At 39.9% G+C, this 19379-nt stretch overlaps 1 protein-coding gene across 1 annotated transcript in view; it reads left to right on the top strand.

Moving 5' to 3' along the window:
* The first annotated feature begins 435 nt into the window (after positions 1 to 435).
* Positions 436 to 19379, top strand: part of LOC126236035 (transmembrane protein 104 homolog) — a 94257-nt gene continuing 75313 nt past the window's right edge. Inside the window, exons 1-3 of the mRNA XM_049945067.1 lie at positions 436 to 759; positions 843 to 964; positions 11493 to 11577. Of these exons, the coding sequence (XP_049801024.1) occupies positions 715 to 759; positions 843 to 964; positions 11493 to 11577 (252 nt within the window). The 5' untranslated portion in view covers positions 436 to 714. The remainder of the gene's footprint in view (positions 760 to 842; positions 965 to 11492; positions 11578 to 19379) is intronic.

Below are 19379 nucleotides of genomic sequence, written 5' to 3'. Positions count from 1 at the left end.
GAAGTAAAGCTGTGAGTACCGGCCCTGAGTCGTGCTTCGGTAGCTCAGATGGTAGAGCACTTGCCCGCGAAAGGCAAAGGTCCCGAGTTCGAATCTCGGTCGGGCACACAGTTTTAATCTGCCAGGAAGTTTTACATGTAAAATGTTTAAAGGTGAATAAATATGAACAGTTTTGTGTAGCAACTTGTTGCGTCCCGAACAAATAACCCATAAATTTTGTTCTTAGATCTCTTATACATTTAGCGGCGGAATGTACGTGTTTTTTAATATGCCGTGATGCCGTTTTAGTTGAAACCATTCAAGTAGATAACCGTCGCTTCCACCAACACTCAAGGCTTATTGACAAAGCGCTCCCACAGTCTAACGTGGCGCTCCTGAGTACCGTTCCAGTCAAATAGATAGAGAATACTTCCACTTAAACTCAGGTGTCTCGTGCTTAGTTGACCGTTACACTAAACACAGTGTAGGTACATCAGGTTCGTGGAAGTTTCTTTTAGGTAAATATTGTCTCAGCTGTGGTTGTTTTCCAACTCCCGAAAATAAACATGTCCACCTGCCACTGACGCATGTCGATACCGTTTTATCGATAGTGGCGAGGTACACAATGAAAAAATGATTTGATAGCTGGTGTGTCAGACTTTTACAAAGGAATGTTGGCGGAGATATGCGTGGTTTCACACTTGACTGTGCCAGTAAAATTTGACGCGTCTGATTATGCCAGGAATAGTGTCACATGTGGAAGATCAGTACTCAACATGGGTAAGTGTGAGGTTAGGTTTCGTGTCAGAGCTCGCAGCTAGGTGCTTTTTTTTCTACTGTTTGTTGTTAATTGCATTTTTCAGACTGGCCTAGTATACGTATTCAACCTCATTGTCGGCACCGGGGCATTAACTTTACCAGCCGTTTTCAACCGAGCAGGATGGCTGCTAGGGCTAACTGTCATCTGCACATTGGCTTTCATAAGGTATGTTTCTCAAAGACCTGTTGACCCCTATTTAAAGCACAGTATTGTATTCGATAAACATATTCAGTATTCCAATATGGACACATAATGATGTACCTGTTATTATTTCTTTATGTCACTTGCTGTATAGACAGTAAGCAATGAAGAGGTGGGTTTCCTGCTGATTGTGATACCCAGCGTACACCCCATCAGACATTACACGGTGACTTACAAAATGGAGATGTGTTTAGCAGTATTGTATTTAGGATGATAGTTGCTTTGAAATTCAGAACTTAATATGAACTGTGAAACGGCTGTAAATTAAGTTTTAGCATAAACTTAAAAAACTGTCCATATAGAAAAGTTGCACATTATCATTGGACGAGTCAGAATGCGAAGAGGGATAGGTTGGTGGGGGGAGGGGTAGGAAGAAAAGGAGATGGCTGCTAAACTCTAACACTACCTAATGCCACAGAGTCCTCTGGCAAGCTGGATCTGCCAGTAACTGCCTAACTTCCTGTACCACACATTCATTAGTTTTGTCATCGTCTTAAAAATTGTAGATGGTGCTGCTTCACTCATATAAATGGAATACTGTGTAAACCCTTACAAGCTCAAACATTTTATATGAAATAATGGTGCTTGAAAACACAGAAGATTTTATTCAGACAAACTGCCACAAGAGAGTTGGATGATAAATATGTCTAACTTCATGTAGATAAAAAATCTACTCATCAAGCAGTGGCAGAACACACATAGAAGATTGTTGTGATTGGCAATCTTTCGGAACCAGTAGTGGCTCCTTCAGGCAGAAGGGTTGAAGGGGAAGGAAGAAGGGTCAAGGAAGAGGACTGGAGAGGTCAGGGAAAATGTGTAGATTTTGTGAAATTCACCCAGAACCATGGGTCAGGGGAGAGTTACCGTATGGGATGAGAAGGAAAGATGCAGACCCCAACAGTCAGTCTTTCCTTCTCATCCCATACGGTAAGTCTCCCCTGACCCATGGTTCTGGGTGAATTTCACAAAATCTACGCGTTTTCCCTGACCTCTCCAGTCCTTTTCCGTCATCCTTCTTCTTTCCTGTTCAAACCTTCTGCCTGAGGGAGGAGCCACTGGCTCTGAAAGCTTGCCACTCACAACAGTATTTTATGTGTGTGTTCTGCCACCAATTGATGAGTAGATTTTTTAAATCCATCCAATTAAATAATTTTATCAATCTGTTGTTTTCATTGTTATAACTTCATGCAGAGCTGTCGGAAGCATAGTTTCTTTCAAAAAGTTTCAAATGTTGGATACTTTGCTGCAGACTGAAAATTTCTTTCTTGATAGCACCTCTTGACAGTTGTGCAGCTTGCCCTGCTTACTCAATTACTCATTTACAAATTTTGTTCTTTGCTATATTCAATTATTCCACAACTCTGAGTGAGAAGGTTCTCATTAATGCAGAACATATCAGCTAAAAGAGATGCACCATACATAATTTACACAAGTTTTGATAAGACAAGATGTTATGTTTATTTGGTATCTGAAGAGAAATGGCCTTAAGGAAGTGGGAAAAGTCAATAGTTGATTCGTTTCCATTTAAAGTACCTAATACAGTAATTTCCATAACTAAACATGTTTAAAACACTTATAATTTGTATTCTGTTGTAACCAAGCATCATCAAAAGAAAAGTTAGGATTAGTTAACATTGCGATACCATACATAGATCGATGGCATCACTAACGTAGCACAGATATGAGCATTAAAAAGTGACCAAGAGACTAAAAACATTAATGACATAAAAATTGTTTTTGCTGATGTGTGTTCATGCTATTCATGATTATTATATATCAAAAACCTGAAAATATCAAACCAGAGTGGGAAAATAGAGGGATGCGAATGTAATTATGTAATGTGGAACGTTTACAAAAACAAAAGTAAAATAGTTGTGGCACATTGATTGAAACAAGAGTTACTTGAAAATTGACAGGAAAGTTAGGTTCATTTTGTTGTAATTCAGCCAGTGCACAAGATCAGTTTAGTTAATTGCATCAGAATATCAGAGGAGTAAGGGGTAAGCTTAATGAGTTCCTTATTTGTGTTGAAGAATTAGGGGTGAGCAAACCGGTTGATATAACCTGCCTCTCTGAACGTCATGTGACCACTGGTATAGGTATGCTGAATGTTGCAGGATTCAAGTTAGCTCCTTACTTCTGTTGAGAAAATATGGAGAAAGGCAGAGATGCCACATTTGTGAGAAACTGTTTTGATTTCAAGAATATTGATATTAATTGATTTTGCTCAGAGCAGCACTTAGAAGCTTGTGCAGCAGTAGTAGTATTTCATAAGTCTTTTATAATAGTAGGTATATACAGATCACCTTCAGGAAATTTTGACCTCTTCATAAAAAAATCTGGAAGCCCTGTTGTCCTATCTCTCAGTAAAAAACAAGGTAATAGTGGTTGCTGGTGATTTTAATGTGGGTTGATTGAAAATATCTGTCAGTGAATAATTATTGCAGTCAGTAACATAATCATTCAATTTAATTCCTACTGCGAACTTTGCAACTAGGATATGTAAATGCTCTGAGACTGGTATTGATAATATCTTTGTAAACAAATCTAGGGAAAAAAATTATATCACAAAACCAATTGTAAATGGGCTATCTGATCACTAAATGCAGCATCTTCTGTTTAATGTTGAAACTTGTCAGGATAAAAAATTTATTAAATCTGAGTACAGGAGTGTAATGAATAAGTCGAAAATTGAGAAACCCAGGAAATTGCTCAAAGACGTGAACTGGATATATGTTTCCAATACTCCTGACTCAAATGGAAAATACAAAGCATTCGTTAATAAAGTTACCTCAGCTTTTGAATATCATTTTCACCTAAAGGTAACTCGAATCACACAGAAGTCAAAAAATAAACCATGGATTACACAAGGATTAAAGATATCATGTGGGACAAAGAGGAGAGTGTATCTACTTTCTAGGAACAGCTCGCATAATTACAGTAGGCAACAAAATTAAAGCAGTATGGGATATAGTGAAGACAGAGACAGCTGGGGCCAAAAAGGAAAAGGGACAGATAGCTCTAAAAATAAATGACACGTTGGTAACAAGAGCATGTAGTGTTGCAAACCTGTTAAACAAGTACCTCATTTCTGTTACGACAGCTTGGGATTATCAGGTTTGGTGAACAGTGTAGTGGAGTATCTGAGATCAGACTTGAAAAAAGACTTCAGTAAAATGGAAATGACACTCGTGCCTCCAAAAGAAGTAGCATCCATCATAAAATCCATAAAATCTAAGTTTCTAATGGATATGATTATATAACAACGAAGTTAATCAAAGAGTGCTCATGCGAGTTGAGGTCTATCTTAAGTTATTTGTATAAGCAATCTCTTATCAGTGGAACATTTCCCAACTGCATAAAATTTGCTGAAGTTGTGGCACTTTACAAGAAGGGGAATCAAGCGATACCATCAAACTATCAACCAATAACACTTTTGCTGGATTTCTCAAAAATATTGGGAAAGGTTGTGTTCAAGCACTTTCCTTTAAAGCATCTGATTGCAAATTATATGTTGTCCAAATCACAGTTTGAATTTCTTAGTGGTTCTGATGGAGAGAAAGCTGTTTACACTTTTTATGGAAAAAGTTCAAGTCAATCCTAAAATGCGTTTTAGACAGGTACGTGCCAAGTAAAAACGGGGACGGGAAAAACCCACCGTGCTTCAACAACAAAGTTAGGAAACTACTGCGAAAGCAAAGAGAGCTTCACTGCAAGTTTAAACGCAGCCAAAACCTCTCAGACAAACAGAAGCTAAACTATGTCAAAGTTAGCGTAAGGAGGGCTATGCGTGAAGCGTTCAGTGAATTCGAAAGAAAATTCTATGTACCAACTTGACAGAAAATCCTAGGAAGTTCTGGTCTTACGTTAAATCAGTAAGTGGAACGAAACAGCATATCCAGACACTCTGGGATGATAATGGCATTGAAAGAGAGGATGACATGCGTAAAGCTGAAATACTAAACACATTTTTCCAAAGCTGTTTCACAGAGGAAGACCACAGTGCATTTCCTTCTCTAAATCCTCGCACGAACGAAAAAATGGCTGACATCGAATTAAGTGTGCAAGGAATAGAAAAGCATCTGAAATCACTCAACAGACCACTGGACCTGATGAGATACCACTTCGATTATACACAGAGTACGCTAAAGAACTTGCTCCCCTTCTAACAGCCATGTACCGCAAGTCTCTAGAGGAACAGAAGATTCCAAATGACTGGAAAAGAGCACAAGTAGTTCCAGTTTTCAAGAAGGGTCGTTGAGCAGATGCGCGAAACTGCAGGCCTATATCTCTGACATCGATCTGTTCTAGAATTTTAGAATGTGTTTTTTGCTCACGTATCATGTCATTTCTGGAAACTCGGAATCTACTCAATCAACATGGATTCCGGAAACAGCGATCGTGTGAGACCCAACTCGTTTTATTTGTTCATGAGACCCAGAAAATATTAGATACAGGCTCCCATTTTCCTTGGCTTGAGGAAGGCGTTCGATACAGTTCCGCACTGTCACCTGATAAACAAAGTAAGATCCTACGGAATATCAGAACAGCTGTGTGGCTGGATTGAAGAGGTTTTGGCAAACAGAACACAGCATGTTGTTCTCAATGAAGAGATGTCTGCAGACGTTACAGTAACCTCTGGCGTGCCACAGGGGAGTGTTATGGGACCATTGCTTTTCACAATATATATATAAATGACCTAGTAGATAGTGTCGGAAGTTCCATGTGGCTTTTTGCGGATGATGCTGTAGTATACAGAGAAGTTGCAGCATTAGAAAATAGCAGCGAAATGCAGGAAGATTTGCCACGGATAGGCACTTGGTGCAGGGAGTGGCAACTGATCCTTAACATAGACAAACGTAATGTATAGCGAATACATAGAAAGAAAGATCCTTTATTGTATGATTATATGATAGCAGAACAAACACTGGTAGCAGTTACTTCTATAAAATATCTGGGAGTATGTGTACGGAACGATTTGAAGTGGAATGATGATACAAAATTAATTGTTGGTAAGGCGGGTGCCAGGTTGAGATGCGTTGGGAGAGTCCTTAGAAAATTAGTCCATCAGTAAAGGAGGTGGCTTACAAAACACTCTTTACAGGGTTATATGGTAAGTGTGATAGTGTTACGGAGATGGTTAGCAAACTCAAGTGGCAGACTCTGCAAGAGAGGCGCTCTGCATCGCAGTGTAGCTTGCTGTCCAGGTTTCAAGAGGGTGCGTTTCCGGATGAGATATTGAATATATTGCTTCCCCCTACTAATATCTCCCGAGGAGATCACGAATGTAAAATTAGAGAGATTTGAGTGAACACGGATGCTTTCCAGCAGTCGTTCTTCCTGCGAACCATACGCGACTGGAACAGGAAAGGGAGGTAATGCAGTGGCACATAGTGCCCTCGGCCACACACCGTTGGGTGGCTTGTGGAGTATAAATGTAGATGTAGATGTACAGTGAGAGTGTACTTAACTCATTAGATAATAAATTAAAAGCTACTAGCATTTTCTGTGACCTGTCAGAAGTCTTTGACTGTGTGAACCACACTATTCTCTTCAGTAAATTAGAATATTATGGTGTCACCAGCAGTGCTGCGAAATGGTTTGAGTCTTATGTAATTAACAGGAAACAAAGGGTGTTGTGGCAAAATACCTGTGCAGTAAGCAGTCAATCTTCATCTGATTGGGAATTAATTACATGTGTTCCTCAAGTTTCCACCTAGGGTCCATTGCTTTTTCGTTTAAAGCTAATTCACTGTCATTAAGCTGTGAAAAAAAAAAAAAAAAACTATATGCAGTTCAGAACATGTAAGAGATTTCCTTCCAGCATGCATATAACGTGAAGACATGCAGATCGGAGAGGTTGACAGTGTTAAATTTCTGGCATTACAACTTGATAATAAATTCAGTTGGCAAGGGCATACCGCAGAATTGCTTAAGTGCCTACACAAGTCTGTTTTTGCAGTGAGAATGATGTCATATGTAGGAGATATAAATATGAAAAAATCTTGCATACCTTACTTCCGTTCTATTGTCATGTGGGCTGATATTCTGGGGTAACTCATCAAACCGAGCAAAACTTTTTAGTGTGCAAAAGTGTGTAATAAGAATCATTTGTGGTGTAAATTCAACAACATCATGTAGAAACATTTTCAAGGAACTTTGTATTCTAACCACTGCTTCTCAGTATATTTATTCCTTAATGAAATTTGTTGCAAGTAATATATCTCTGTTTGCAGCCAATAGCTCAATACCTACTAGCAATATTAGGAATGAGAACAATCTACATAAAGACCTAAAATCACTTACCTTGGTCCAAAAAGGGGTCCAATATTCAGGAACACACATTTTCAATAAATTGCCAGCAACCATTAAAAACTTGGTTTCAGATAAAGCACAGTTTAAACAGAGTTTGGAAGACTTTTTGATAGGCAACTCGTACTCTATAGATGAATATCTTAACTGGTACTGTTAGGCCAGGTTAAATAAAAATGTCTGCTACATTTCAGTTTTGACAGCACTTGGTCAAAACAGTTAAGATAAGGTATTTTGTGTATAATAAGTTTATTAATATTGCATAACAGCGATTCATTCTGACAGCGTATTATTCTGTAAATATTAGCTGCTCCAGTTTACTGTATTGTATTCACCTATTTTCACAATCTCTTGACAAATGATCAGGGAAACAAGTATTACATTCATATTTTTTTGTTTTTCATGTTATACTTTCTGACATGTTCCACATCCAAGAGAATCGTCTCATTTTTTGGGTCTGTGAAATGAAAAGTCAATATAATCTAATCTCTGTCACCAATTTGCAATGAGGCTGTCATCTTCCAACCATTCTAGACCTCAGGCAATAGTAAATTTGTCTCACTGCAACCTAATAATAGTAAAATAAACAAGATTTCATGTAGGTTGAGTCACATATGGACATATTGCTCATTAATCATGTCTGAAATAGTATGGCTGATCGGAAAAATGTTACCGAGAGAAGTAGCCCAGTTGTTAGTGCACTGGAAATGCATTCGGTAGGACAATGGTTCACATTACTGTCCGGCCATCCTGATTTAGGTTTTCCATTATTTCCCTATAGCACATAAGGCAAATGATGGGATGGCTCCTCAGAAAGGGCAAGATTGATTTACTTCTCCATCCTTCCCTCATCCTAGCTTGTGCTGCTTCGATAATGCCCACTTTGTTTACGGGACATTAAACACCAACCTTCCTTCCATTCTTTTTAGCAGCATGTTTGCTGTGGTCCTCCGGCAGCCACTGTTGTTCCTTTGTGGAGTCTTGCACAAAATGGAATTAGAGCTTCCCTAGGAAAGCATCCTAGGAAAGCACTCAGGACCTCTTTGACCCATGATGCTATGATGTTTAAAGATTGATTACTGTAAGCGGGTGTTAAACAACATACTGAACTCTTGATTGGATGGTCATGTTTCATTCTGTTGTCCTAATCACTCCTGTATTATCATTTACATAATCTGTAGTGTAAAGTTTATCTGAATCACTTATATACCTTCCGGCGTTCTGATTTTAACAAACATATGTGTATTAAACGTGAAAATACTATCTGCTTCTGAGCTGCACACACCAGTAAAACTGAGACCTCACAAAAAAGTTGATGTTGTCATTCATCCAACTCGTGTTGCCATCATCATAAGGAGGAGACATGCTGAGAGATCCATGTGAAGCTATGGGCCATTATAAAAATTTTTCTCTTGTGTTTGCATAATGCAGGTTGCTGATGTGGGAAAGTTATAATTCATCAAGTTGACAGTGCCATTTTACGGTCCAGCCTCATTGGCATGTGACTTGCAATAGCCAATTTTTCATGCCAGGGGATTGTTGTGGATTGAAAGCAGTAGCAAATTAATAATTCCTTCAAATGCAGCCAAGTATTAAGAGCTTCCTGATTTGCAAAAAGCCAATGCAAAAGAGACATCAAATTGAATATGAATTAGAAATATCCATCCCACTCCTCCTACAGTGGTATTCTGCCCTCCACCTGCGCTATGCAATATCCTTGCCTGGCCCTACTCTACCCTTGCTCCCAAACCCTTGCCTCATGGCTCATAAAGCCCGCAGTAGACCCAGAAGCAAGGCTTGTCCCATACATTCTCCTACTACCATGTTGTTGTAATTTTAGTCAAATCATTGACAAGTAGTTGATCATGTTTGTAAACCCAGAATTTATTATTAATTATTATTATTATTATTATTATTATTATTATTATTATTATATTACATTAATGCCCTCCACTCCTTCCAATTTGTGATAAGATTGAGAGATCTCTCCAAGAACACATTCAAAATTTGTTCCTCCCTTATGGTCTGTCACCACTTGCTTAAAAACTCCATCCCTTACTAAACTGTTCGGTTCCTGCTGCTGTTTGGTGTCTACCTATCTCCTTTCCAGTTTTATAAATTATAGGGCACAGCAATCAAGTCATCCTTTTTTTTTTCCAGCTTTTATTTGGAAAATCCAGATTTCGGCTAGTTCCTAGCCATAATCTGTGCACTATTTTCTAGTTTCAATACATGTCACTTCCCTGTTGTTCGGACTTTAAAGTTCTTGGTATTCGAAGAACTTTCCTAATGGAAGGTAACCTGATCCTTTCAGTCATTACCAGTCAGTTTAAGCCACTGCAAGATTATTTTAGTCACTTGTGTGGTAAAATGTTGTTGCACTGGACTCTTTCCCATCTTGTATCATGCCTGTATGATCAACCAGCCCCACTTTCTTAATTTTCCCTCCCCTGGTTTCAACCCAGGATTCTCTCTCCTCACCCCCTTCCCTTTCTCCCCCCCTTTCCCTCTCTCTCCCCCCTTTCCCTCTCTCTCCCCCCTTTCCCTCTCTCTCCCCCCTTTCCCTCTCTCTCCCCCCTTTCCCTCTCTCTCTCCCCCCTTTCCCTCTCTCTCCCCCCTTTCCCTCTCTCTCCCCCCTTTCCCTCTCTCTCCCCCCTTTCCCTCTCTCTCCCCCCTTTCCCTCTCTCTCCCCCCTTTCCCTCTCTCTCCCCCCTTTCCCTCTCTCTCCCCCCTTTCCCTCTCTCTCCCCCCTTTCCCTCTCTCTCCCCCCTTTCCCTCTCTCTCCCCCCTTTCCCTCTCTCTCCCCCCTTTCCCTCTCTCTCCCCCCTTTCCCTCTCTCTCCCCCCTTTCCCTCTCTCTCCCCCCTTTCCCTCTCTCTCCCCCCTTTCCCTCTCTCTCCCCCCCTTTCCCTCTCTCTCCCCCCCTTTCCCTCTCTCTCCCCCCCTTTCCCTCTCTCTCCCCCCCTTTCCCTCTCTCTCCCCCCCTTTCCCTCTCTCCCCCCCTTTCCCTCTCTCTCCCCCCTTTCCCTCTCTCTCCCCCCTTTCCCTCTCTCTCCCCCCTTTCCCTCTCTCTCCCCCCTTTCCCTCTCTCTCCCCCCTTTCCCTCTCTCTCCCCCCTTTCCCTCTCTCTCCCCCCTTTCCCTCTCTCTCCCCCCTTTCCCTCTCTCTCCCCCCTTTCCCTCTCTCTCCCCCCTTTCCCTCTCTCTCCCCCCTTTCCCTCTCTCTCCCCCCTTTCCCTCTCTCTCCCCCCTTTCCCTCTCTCTCCCCCCTTTCCCTCTCTCTCCCCCCTTTCCCTCTCTCTCCCCCCTTTCCCTCTCTCTCCCCCCTTTCCCTCTCTCTCCCCCCTTTCCCTCTCTCTCCCCCCTTTCCCTCTCTCTCCCCCCTTTCCCTCTCTCTCCCCCCTTTCCCTCTCTCTCCCCCCTTTCCCTCTCTCTCCCCCCTTTCCCTCTCTCTCCCCCCTTTCCCTCTCTCTCCCCCCTTTCCCTCTCTCTCCCCCCTTTCCCTCTCTCTCCCCCCTTTCCCTCTCTCTCCCCCCTTTCCCTCTCTCCCCCCACTTGCAGTTGAAGGATTACATGTATAGCCCCAAGAACTCACTTCTTCCACAGTAAAATATTTATATTTACATATATTTCAGATTTATATCGCTACTAGCTCAAGCATTTGGGTTCAGTTTGGTCTTAATACAGAAGAACTTTGCTGTAATGCCAAAAACATGTATTGGATATTCAATGCAAGAATTTGGTTGTAATAAACTTTGCTGTTAAAACATGCACTCATATCTCCATCAGTAATGTGTCAAATATGAACATATTAGTTTTTGGCAGTGAAATGTTAACAAGTTTCATGCTGAATAAGATTGCAGTGTGAGTGTAATGTTTTTGAAATGTAATGCTCACACTGCGTCATATGTGGCAAGAAATCTGTGAATATTTTATTGCATTGACACGTTATTACATCTTCATACCCAAACATTGGAGGTTTGGTTATGTTAATAACTTGGATGAATGTTTGTAAACGTTATTTGTGACAGCTTTATCCCTTCACCCTCATTAAATATTTTCAGGATACTTATTATTATTATTATTATTATTATTATTATTATTATTATTGTTATTCTGTTATGGTTATCATGTCTCATTTGACTGATTGCAGCCTATAATTATCATTTCTTATCATTTCAGCTTCATTACCGTCACATTCGTGATAGAAACCATGGCTTCAGCAAATGCTATTATGCAGTGGAAACGTTTGCAGCAAATGAAGAGAGTAAGCCAAACCCTTCTGGTAAATGCTTGGTAGCTTATGGCTAAAGTAATCAAATCTTTTAGTACCTGTCACCTTTGTCGTCTCCAAAATTTCTTGGAACGGTTGTGTTAACACTCTGCCTTCAGTTAGAGTATCGTCCCATACTGTCTGTCACTGGACAGTCTGGGTTGCAAGTTTGTGCACTTTCTGTAGCACTCCCAGGAACAAGAAATGGAGATAATTGTGTTGTTTTTATGAGAACTTGCTTTCAAACTGCCTACAACCAGAAACAGATGCACGGAACACATTTCATGAGCCCTTGGAAGAAAATGTTGCCTCACAAGAGGGGATGAAAGCAGAGCTGGCCTTGAGGGAGTGTAACATGCCATCTCCCACAAAGAGCTGACACTGGAGAAGTAGGCAGGAATGGGAAAATAAAATGAGGGATGAATGTGACAAGGAATTGAAGGACCTGTGAGGTGTGTTCAAAATATTCCAGAACTTCAACCACAAAATTTTTCTACGATTGCCTTTTACTTATGTTGCAGAGTAACCTTCAAAATATTCTCCTCCGCAATTGATACACTACTCCCAATGCCTTTTCCATTTTCAAAAGCGGTCTTGGTACACTTCTTGCTAGATTGTGTGAAGTGCTGTCTGCAAATTTTCTTTGATTTTAATTGAATCAATTGTCAGTTCTTGGTGAAACACTGTTAATTAACTAAACAAACACTGTTTTTTGCTTTGTTTGACAGTCTTATTATTAATGTTACTGCACAACCTAGATTTCGGGCTATAAGTCCATTTTCAAGTATGTTACTGATGCCCAAAGATAGCTTAATGTAAAATGAAATGAGCGTGTGGCATTGCTGGCCGGGAGGCCCCATCTGGGGAAGTTGGGCCACCGACTGCAAGTCTTATTTCAGTCGACGCCACATTGGGGAACTTCCGTGCCATTGATGATGATGAAATGGTGATGAGGACAACACAACACAGAAAATCCTAGGAAGTTCTGGTCTTATGTTGAATCAGTAAGTGGATCGAAACAGCATATCCAGACACTCTGAGATGATAATGGCGTTGAAAGAGAGGATGACACTCGTAAAGCTGAAATACTAAACACCTTTTTCCAAAGCTGTTTCACAGAGCAAGACCGCACTGCAGTTCCTTCTCTAAATACTCACACGAACGAAGAAAATGGCCAACATCAAAATAAGTGTCCAAAGAATAGAAAAGCAACTGAAATCACTCGACAGAGGAAAGTCCACTGGACCTGATGGGATACCAATTCAATTCTACACAGAGTACAAGCAAGAACTTGCTCCCCTTCTAACAGCCATGTACCGCAAGTCTCTGGAGGAACGGAAGGTTCCAAATGATTGGAAAAGAGCACAGGTAGTTCCAGTTTTCAAGAAGGGTCATTGAGCAGATGCGCGAAACTGCAGGCCTATATCTCTGACATCGATCTGTTCTAGAATTTTAGAATGTGTTTTTTGCTCGCGTATCATGTCATTTCTGGAAACTCGGAATCTACTCAATCAACATGGATTCCGGAAACAGCGATCGTGTGAGACCCAACTCGTTTTATTTGTTCATGAGACCCAGAAAATATTAGATACAGGCTCCCATTTTCCTTGACTTGAGGAAGGCGTTCGATACAGTTCCGCACTGTCACCTGATAAACAAAGTAAGATCCTACGGAATATCAGACCAGCTGTGTGGTTGGATTGAAGAGTTTTTAGCAAACAGAACACAGCATGTTGTTCTCAATGAAGAGATGTCTGCAGACGTTACAGTAACCTCTGGCGTGCCACAGGGGAGTGTTATGGGACCATTGCTTTTCACAATATATATAAATGACCTAGTAGATAGTGTCGGAAGTTCCATGTGGCTTTTTGCGGATGATGCTGTAGTATACAGAGAAGTTGCAGCATTAGAAAATTGCAGCGAAATGCAGGAAGATTTGCAGCGGATAGGCACTTGGTGCAGGGAGTGGCAACTGATCCTTAACATAGACAAACGTAATGTATTGCGAATACATAGAAAGAAAGATCCTTTATTGTATGATTATATGATAGCAGAACAAACACTGGTAGCAGTTACTTCTATAAAATATCTGGGAGTATGTGTACGGAACGATTTGAAGTGGAATGATCATACACAATTAATTGTTGGTAAGGTGGGTGCCAGGTTGAGATTCATTGGGAGAGTCATCCTTTATTGTATGATTATATGATAGCAGAACAAACACTGGCAGCAGTTACTTCTATAAAATATCTGGGAGTATGTGTACGGAACGATTTGAAGTGGAATGATCATACACAATTAATTGTTGGTAAGGTGGGTGCCAGGTTGAGATGCGTTGGGAGAGTCCTTAGAAAATGTAGTCGATCAACAAAGGAGGTGGCTTACAAAACACTCGTTCGACCTATACTTGAGTATTGCTCATCAGTGTGGGATCCATACTAGGTTGGGTTGACGGAGGAGATAGTGAAGATCCAAAGAAGAGCAGCGCATTTCGTCACAGGGTTATTTGGTAAGCGTGATAGCGTTACTGAGTTGGTTAGCAACCTCAAGTGGCAGACTCTGCAAGAGAGGCGCTCTGCATTGGGGTGTAGCTTGCTGTCCAGGTTTTGAGAGGGTGCGTTTCTGGATGAGGTATCGAATATATTGATTCCCCTACTTATACATCCCGAGGAAATCATGAATGTAAAATTTGAGAGATTTGAGTGCGCACGGAGGCTTTCCGATAGTCGTTCTTTTTGCGAACCGTACGCGACTGGAACAGGAAGGGAGGTAATGACAGTGGCACGTAAAGTGCCTTCCGCCATACACCGTTGGGTGGCTTGCAGAGTATAAATGTAGATGTAGTACACGAGCGGAGACTCTCACCAACCACGCCGGGAATCGAACCCGGCCCGCTGCATGGTAGGCAAGCATGTAACCTCCCGGCTAAGCAGGCGGACTGCTTAATGTAAAATTATGTCAATGAACATTTTTTAACAAATTATATACATAATTGCACATTTGGATTTAGTTAACAAGATGATAGATGTTAAGGTTCCAACAAATGCAAAATTAGGCCTTCTTGATGTGCATAGCTTGTTCACATGTATTCCAGTGAAAGACTGTGTAGATATTGTCACAATCATTGTATTCACATATCATTAATCCAGAAGAGCAGCTGAGCATTGTTAGTGCAGTGGAATGTTGTTTAAATCAAAATTATTTCTGTTTTCAAGGGAGCTATTATCAGCAAGCAGATGGTCTGGCAATGGGCGAACCTTTATCACTCTTACTAGCAGAAATTTTCATGGACAAGTGGGAGACTGATTTTCTTAAGGGGAGTTGGAATGCCGGAAAATGGAAAAAATTCACATTTTCAGTTTTTAACCTTATAACTTAATTTGAAATTTTCTGCTTAAAATGGTGCAAAATTTGTTAAGAAATTCCAATTGGAAGTATTTTTATTTAATTTTTCAAAATTACATGTGCGCCCAGCAAAGTTACCCATCTTGTGATTTGTACACATTTAAATCTTCGCATTTCCGAAAACATTACATATAGAAGGCTGTGGATTTCACTCTTCAGTTGTAGAATCTTTGATCCTTCCATAGGTACCATTGTTTTTACGACTAGCTGTGTTTATTGTTCAGTTTTTGATCTGTGAGTGTTTGTTTTGAGCCTCGAGTTTAGTTTGTCGCTCATTTGGAGTTTGTTATCTGTCTTGTTTTGACTTTCAGTGGTGAGTGCGTAGTTTCTACGATGCCTAGGAGTGCATCATTATTTAAAAAGCGAAAGTTTCGCGGTAATAGATTTACAAATAACGTTTGTTCAAGTGATTCTGCTTCAGCACCTGTTGATGCTGGTGAAAGTTCTGACGTTTGTACAGCTGAGATGTGTGAAGGAGACACGCCCACCAGTGCATCAAAAAAGAAGTTATCAAACTGTGCAAGTGAAATTACAGATGAAGCTTCTAATGAACAATATGTTTTAGTCGACTTTCCTGTTTTTACTGAGTTTATGAAGAAATGTTTGTGTTGTAATCTTTGTGGAGGTTCTTTTGATATGAACATAACAAAATCTATAGGACTTTCCTGCAAAATTGCTATAGTTTGTGCCAGTTGTGAAAATGAGACCTGTTTTTGGAGCTCTAAAACATGCAGTAGCAATTTGTTTGAGAGTAATATCAGGCTAATGTATGCAATGAGAGCAATTGGTAAAGGACATACTGCTGCTCAAACATTTTGTGCCATAATGAATCTTCCACCTCCACCTGCTAAAATTGACAATTACACTGAAGTGATAGGAGATGCTGTTCAGTCTGTAGCAGATTTATCAATGAAAGCTGCTGCCAGTGAAGCAAAATATATAAATGAAGGAAACCCAGATATCCCTGTTGCTTTTGATGGAACCTGGCAGAAAAGGGGTCACACATCCAAAAATGCTGTTGCTACTGTTACTAGTGTGGACAGCGGTAAAGTTTTGGACTATGAAGTGCTCACTAAACATTGTTACCATTGTGCATCTGGTAAGATAGAAGCAGCTCACATATGTAGCAAGAATTATGAAGGTACGAGTGGAGGCATGGAGGCTGCCGCTGCTGTGAAAATGTTTAGCAGATCAGAAAAAGAACGGGGAGTATTTTACACAAAATTCCTTGGAGATGGGGACTCCAAGGCATACAAAAGTGTTACAGAATCCATGCCATATGTCAATAAGACAATAACTAAACTAGAATGTGTCGGTCATGTTCAGAAACGAATGGGCACTCGTCTAAGGAAACTGAAACAGAATCTGAAGGACAAAATTTTGTCAGATGGTAAAACCATTAGAGGTCGCCTGTCAGATAAAATTATAAATGAATTACAACAATACTATGGTATGGCAATAAGAAATAATGCAAATAATTTGCAGGAAATGAGACAAGCTGTATGGGCCACATATTTACATCGATCATCAACTGATGATAATCCTCAACATTTTGCTTGTCCAGATGGTCCTCAGTCATGGTGCAATTATAGAAAATCTCAAGCTACTGGGGATCCTTATCACCATAAAAATTATATTCCATTGGCTGTTATGGAAGTAATTAAACCAATATATAGAGACTTGGGGCATCCTGATCTTCTGCGAAAATGTCTTCATGGTTGTACCCAGAATCAAAACGAGTCGTTCAACAACCTCATTTGGACTCGTGTACCTAAGAATGTATTTGTTGGGATAAAAACATTGAAATGGGGAGTCAGTGATGCTGTTATTTCATTCAATGATGGTCATATGGGTAGGCTAAAGGTCATGGCAAGGCTCGGCATTGCTCCTGGTATCAACACCATCAGAGGTCTTCAGCTTCTGGACAGCGTGCGAGTAAGGAAGGCTCAGTATGCAGCTGAATTTAATACAAAAAAAGCAAGGGCAGCAAGGAGAAGAAAGCTTCTAGGTGAAGAAGAAGAACTAGAAGATGACCCTGATTACTCTGCTGGACACTTTTGATAATAGAATAAAAGGTATTTGTGAATTTTCATAATAAATTACTTTAATCGCATTTTCTGGCATTTGACATTTTTAGTGTTACATGTACCTTTATCTCATAAACCACTCAACCAACAACATTCAAATTTTCAGAAATGCTGCAAAACAGTTCAAAGAGGCCACTGAACTAGAATCATGACAAGAACTGGCTTATTCTCTGAACTAGGGAAGTTTATGTTATACTTTTTCCAATAAAAAATGGCTTAATGGTAAAAAATTCATAAATACTATACCAACAAAAAGAAAACATTGGTTCTAGTTCAGTGGGCTCACAATATATGCTGAAAACCTCTGCCAGAATTTCAAAGTTCTGAAGATAATAGTTCCAAAGAAAAAGGTACACAAAGTTAGCAAATTTAACATTGGCGAGATAGGGCATTCCAACTCCCCTTAAGAGGGAACCACAGGAAAAACATGTTCTGTATTGATACAGATATGTAGATGACATTCTTTGTATGTGGAAATGTTCCCATAGACAACTCCATAAATTTGTGGAAAATATGAACCAGTAGCAACCTAACTTAAAGGTCAGCATGGTTCCTGGACGGTAGCTTAAAGATGGAAGATAGTAACCATAAATTTAAAATTTACCGAAAAGACTCCTTCACTGTCTCATTCATCCTGGCTTCCTTCTGAATAGGGATGTGGAAATGGATTAATAGTTCCTTGAACAATTGGAAAAATTGATTGGAAAGAATAGTTGAAAAATTTTTGAAGTTAATTTATGAATCTGTGCACAGTCTTGGGTTAACTTTAACTGATACCAATATCAACAGACCTTTAATATCATTACATTCAAGGTCAGTAAACATAGCCTGTATTACGTACTGCTGCTTCCATTAGTGTGTGGTACCAAATAATCACCGCAACCATTGAAATTGTCAGTCTGTCACATGAAGCACAATATTTTTAGTATAAGGAAACAAAGTTCAGTAGGCGCCTATCGGCTCAGAGTCATTACCTTTACATTAATTCCATTGTGTTTAGTCTTCAGTGTGACAGCGTTGATGATGAAGAAACGCTCCTCCAGGTACTGCATGAATTATTCTTGTCTGCACTGAACCTCTTGATGCAGGATCTCGGCAACGAGTGAAATGATGAACAGATAGGATAACTTTTTATAGTACTTTTAATGAATGGTTAAAATATGCATTTTTTAACAATGCTGGTATGACGGATCCAAGCATACATCCATACGCTCCCACTTCCTGAAACAAAAGGATGAAGATATATGAATTAATAAACTGAAGAGCATATTTCTTATTTTGTTTCATACAGATATTTAATGATGTATCAAACCAAAACAGCTCGTTAGGTGTCTTTGGTTTAGAGCTCATTCAGTGTACATATAGCTTACATATAAGAAAAGAAAAGAAAAATAATAATATGATTCAACACACTCTTAACATCGTACAACCTATAAACACACAATATTCTACCACATGATCCACTGTCTCCTTTCAGTCCCTATGTCCCAAGAAGACTTGGACCAGTAACTTAACACAATAAAAACAATAGCCACAAATAATCAATTTAATCCCAACATTATTGATAACATTTTAGGTAAAAATATGAAGAACCAAACCAGGTCCCTACTGTCCCCAATGAAAAATGCAGGTAAATTGGAAAAGAAATGCTGCAGATTACTGTTTGTAGGAAAAACATCAAATAGGATAAGTAACATTTTGAAGGCAAACGGTTTCTCTATGTTTTTCTGTCTCCCTCAGACAACAGATTGTTGCTTGTTCAATGCAAAAGACAAACAACCAGCCATCACAAAAAGTGGGGTTTATGAAATCACATGCCATGAGTGTCTTGCAACGTTGGACAGATGGAGAGGTCAATCTGCACTAGGCTTAAAGAACACCACAGAAGCTGGAGATTGAAGAAGCCTGATTGAGCCTTTGTGGAACATTGCATGAACAATAACGACAAATACATAATAGATGCACAAGTCTTACACACAGAGGAAAATGGGGCTAAACTCAACCAATTGGAAATTTTAGAAGTTTAAAGATAGATGTGTACATCCCCACACCTATCATTGAATGAACAAACCCAGTTCAATTATTCACCCCTTTTAGATGATAGGGGGATAGAAGCGAAGTTTGGGCCCCAGTCCATCATAGTTAAAAGTTCGTGGCTGATGCATAATTCAGTCCTGTCATGTTAGTGTAATTGCCGAATTATGTAATTTTTAAGTAATTTGTTAAGTGTTCATTGACATAATTTTACATTGAGCTATGGATCGATACCTTAAGAAGTTGAGATGATTATCTTTGCCTTGTAAT

The sequence above is a fragment of the Schistocerca nitens genome, chromosome 2 (assembly GCF_023898315.1).
Source record: "Schistocerca nitens isolate TAMUIC-IGC-003100 chromosome 2, iqSchNite1.1, whole genome shotgun sequence".
NCBI classification, from domain to species: Eukaryota; Metazoa; Arthropoda; class Insecta; order Orthoptera; family Acrididae; genus Schistocerca; species Schistocerca nitens.
The sequence above is the reverse complement of the archived record's forward strand: the minus strand, read 5'-3'. Positions and strand labels throughout refer to the sequence as shown.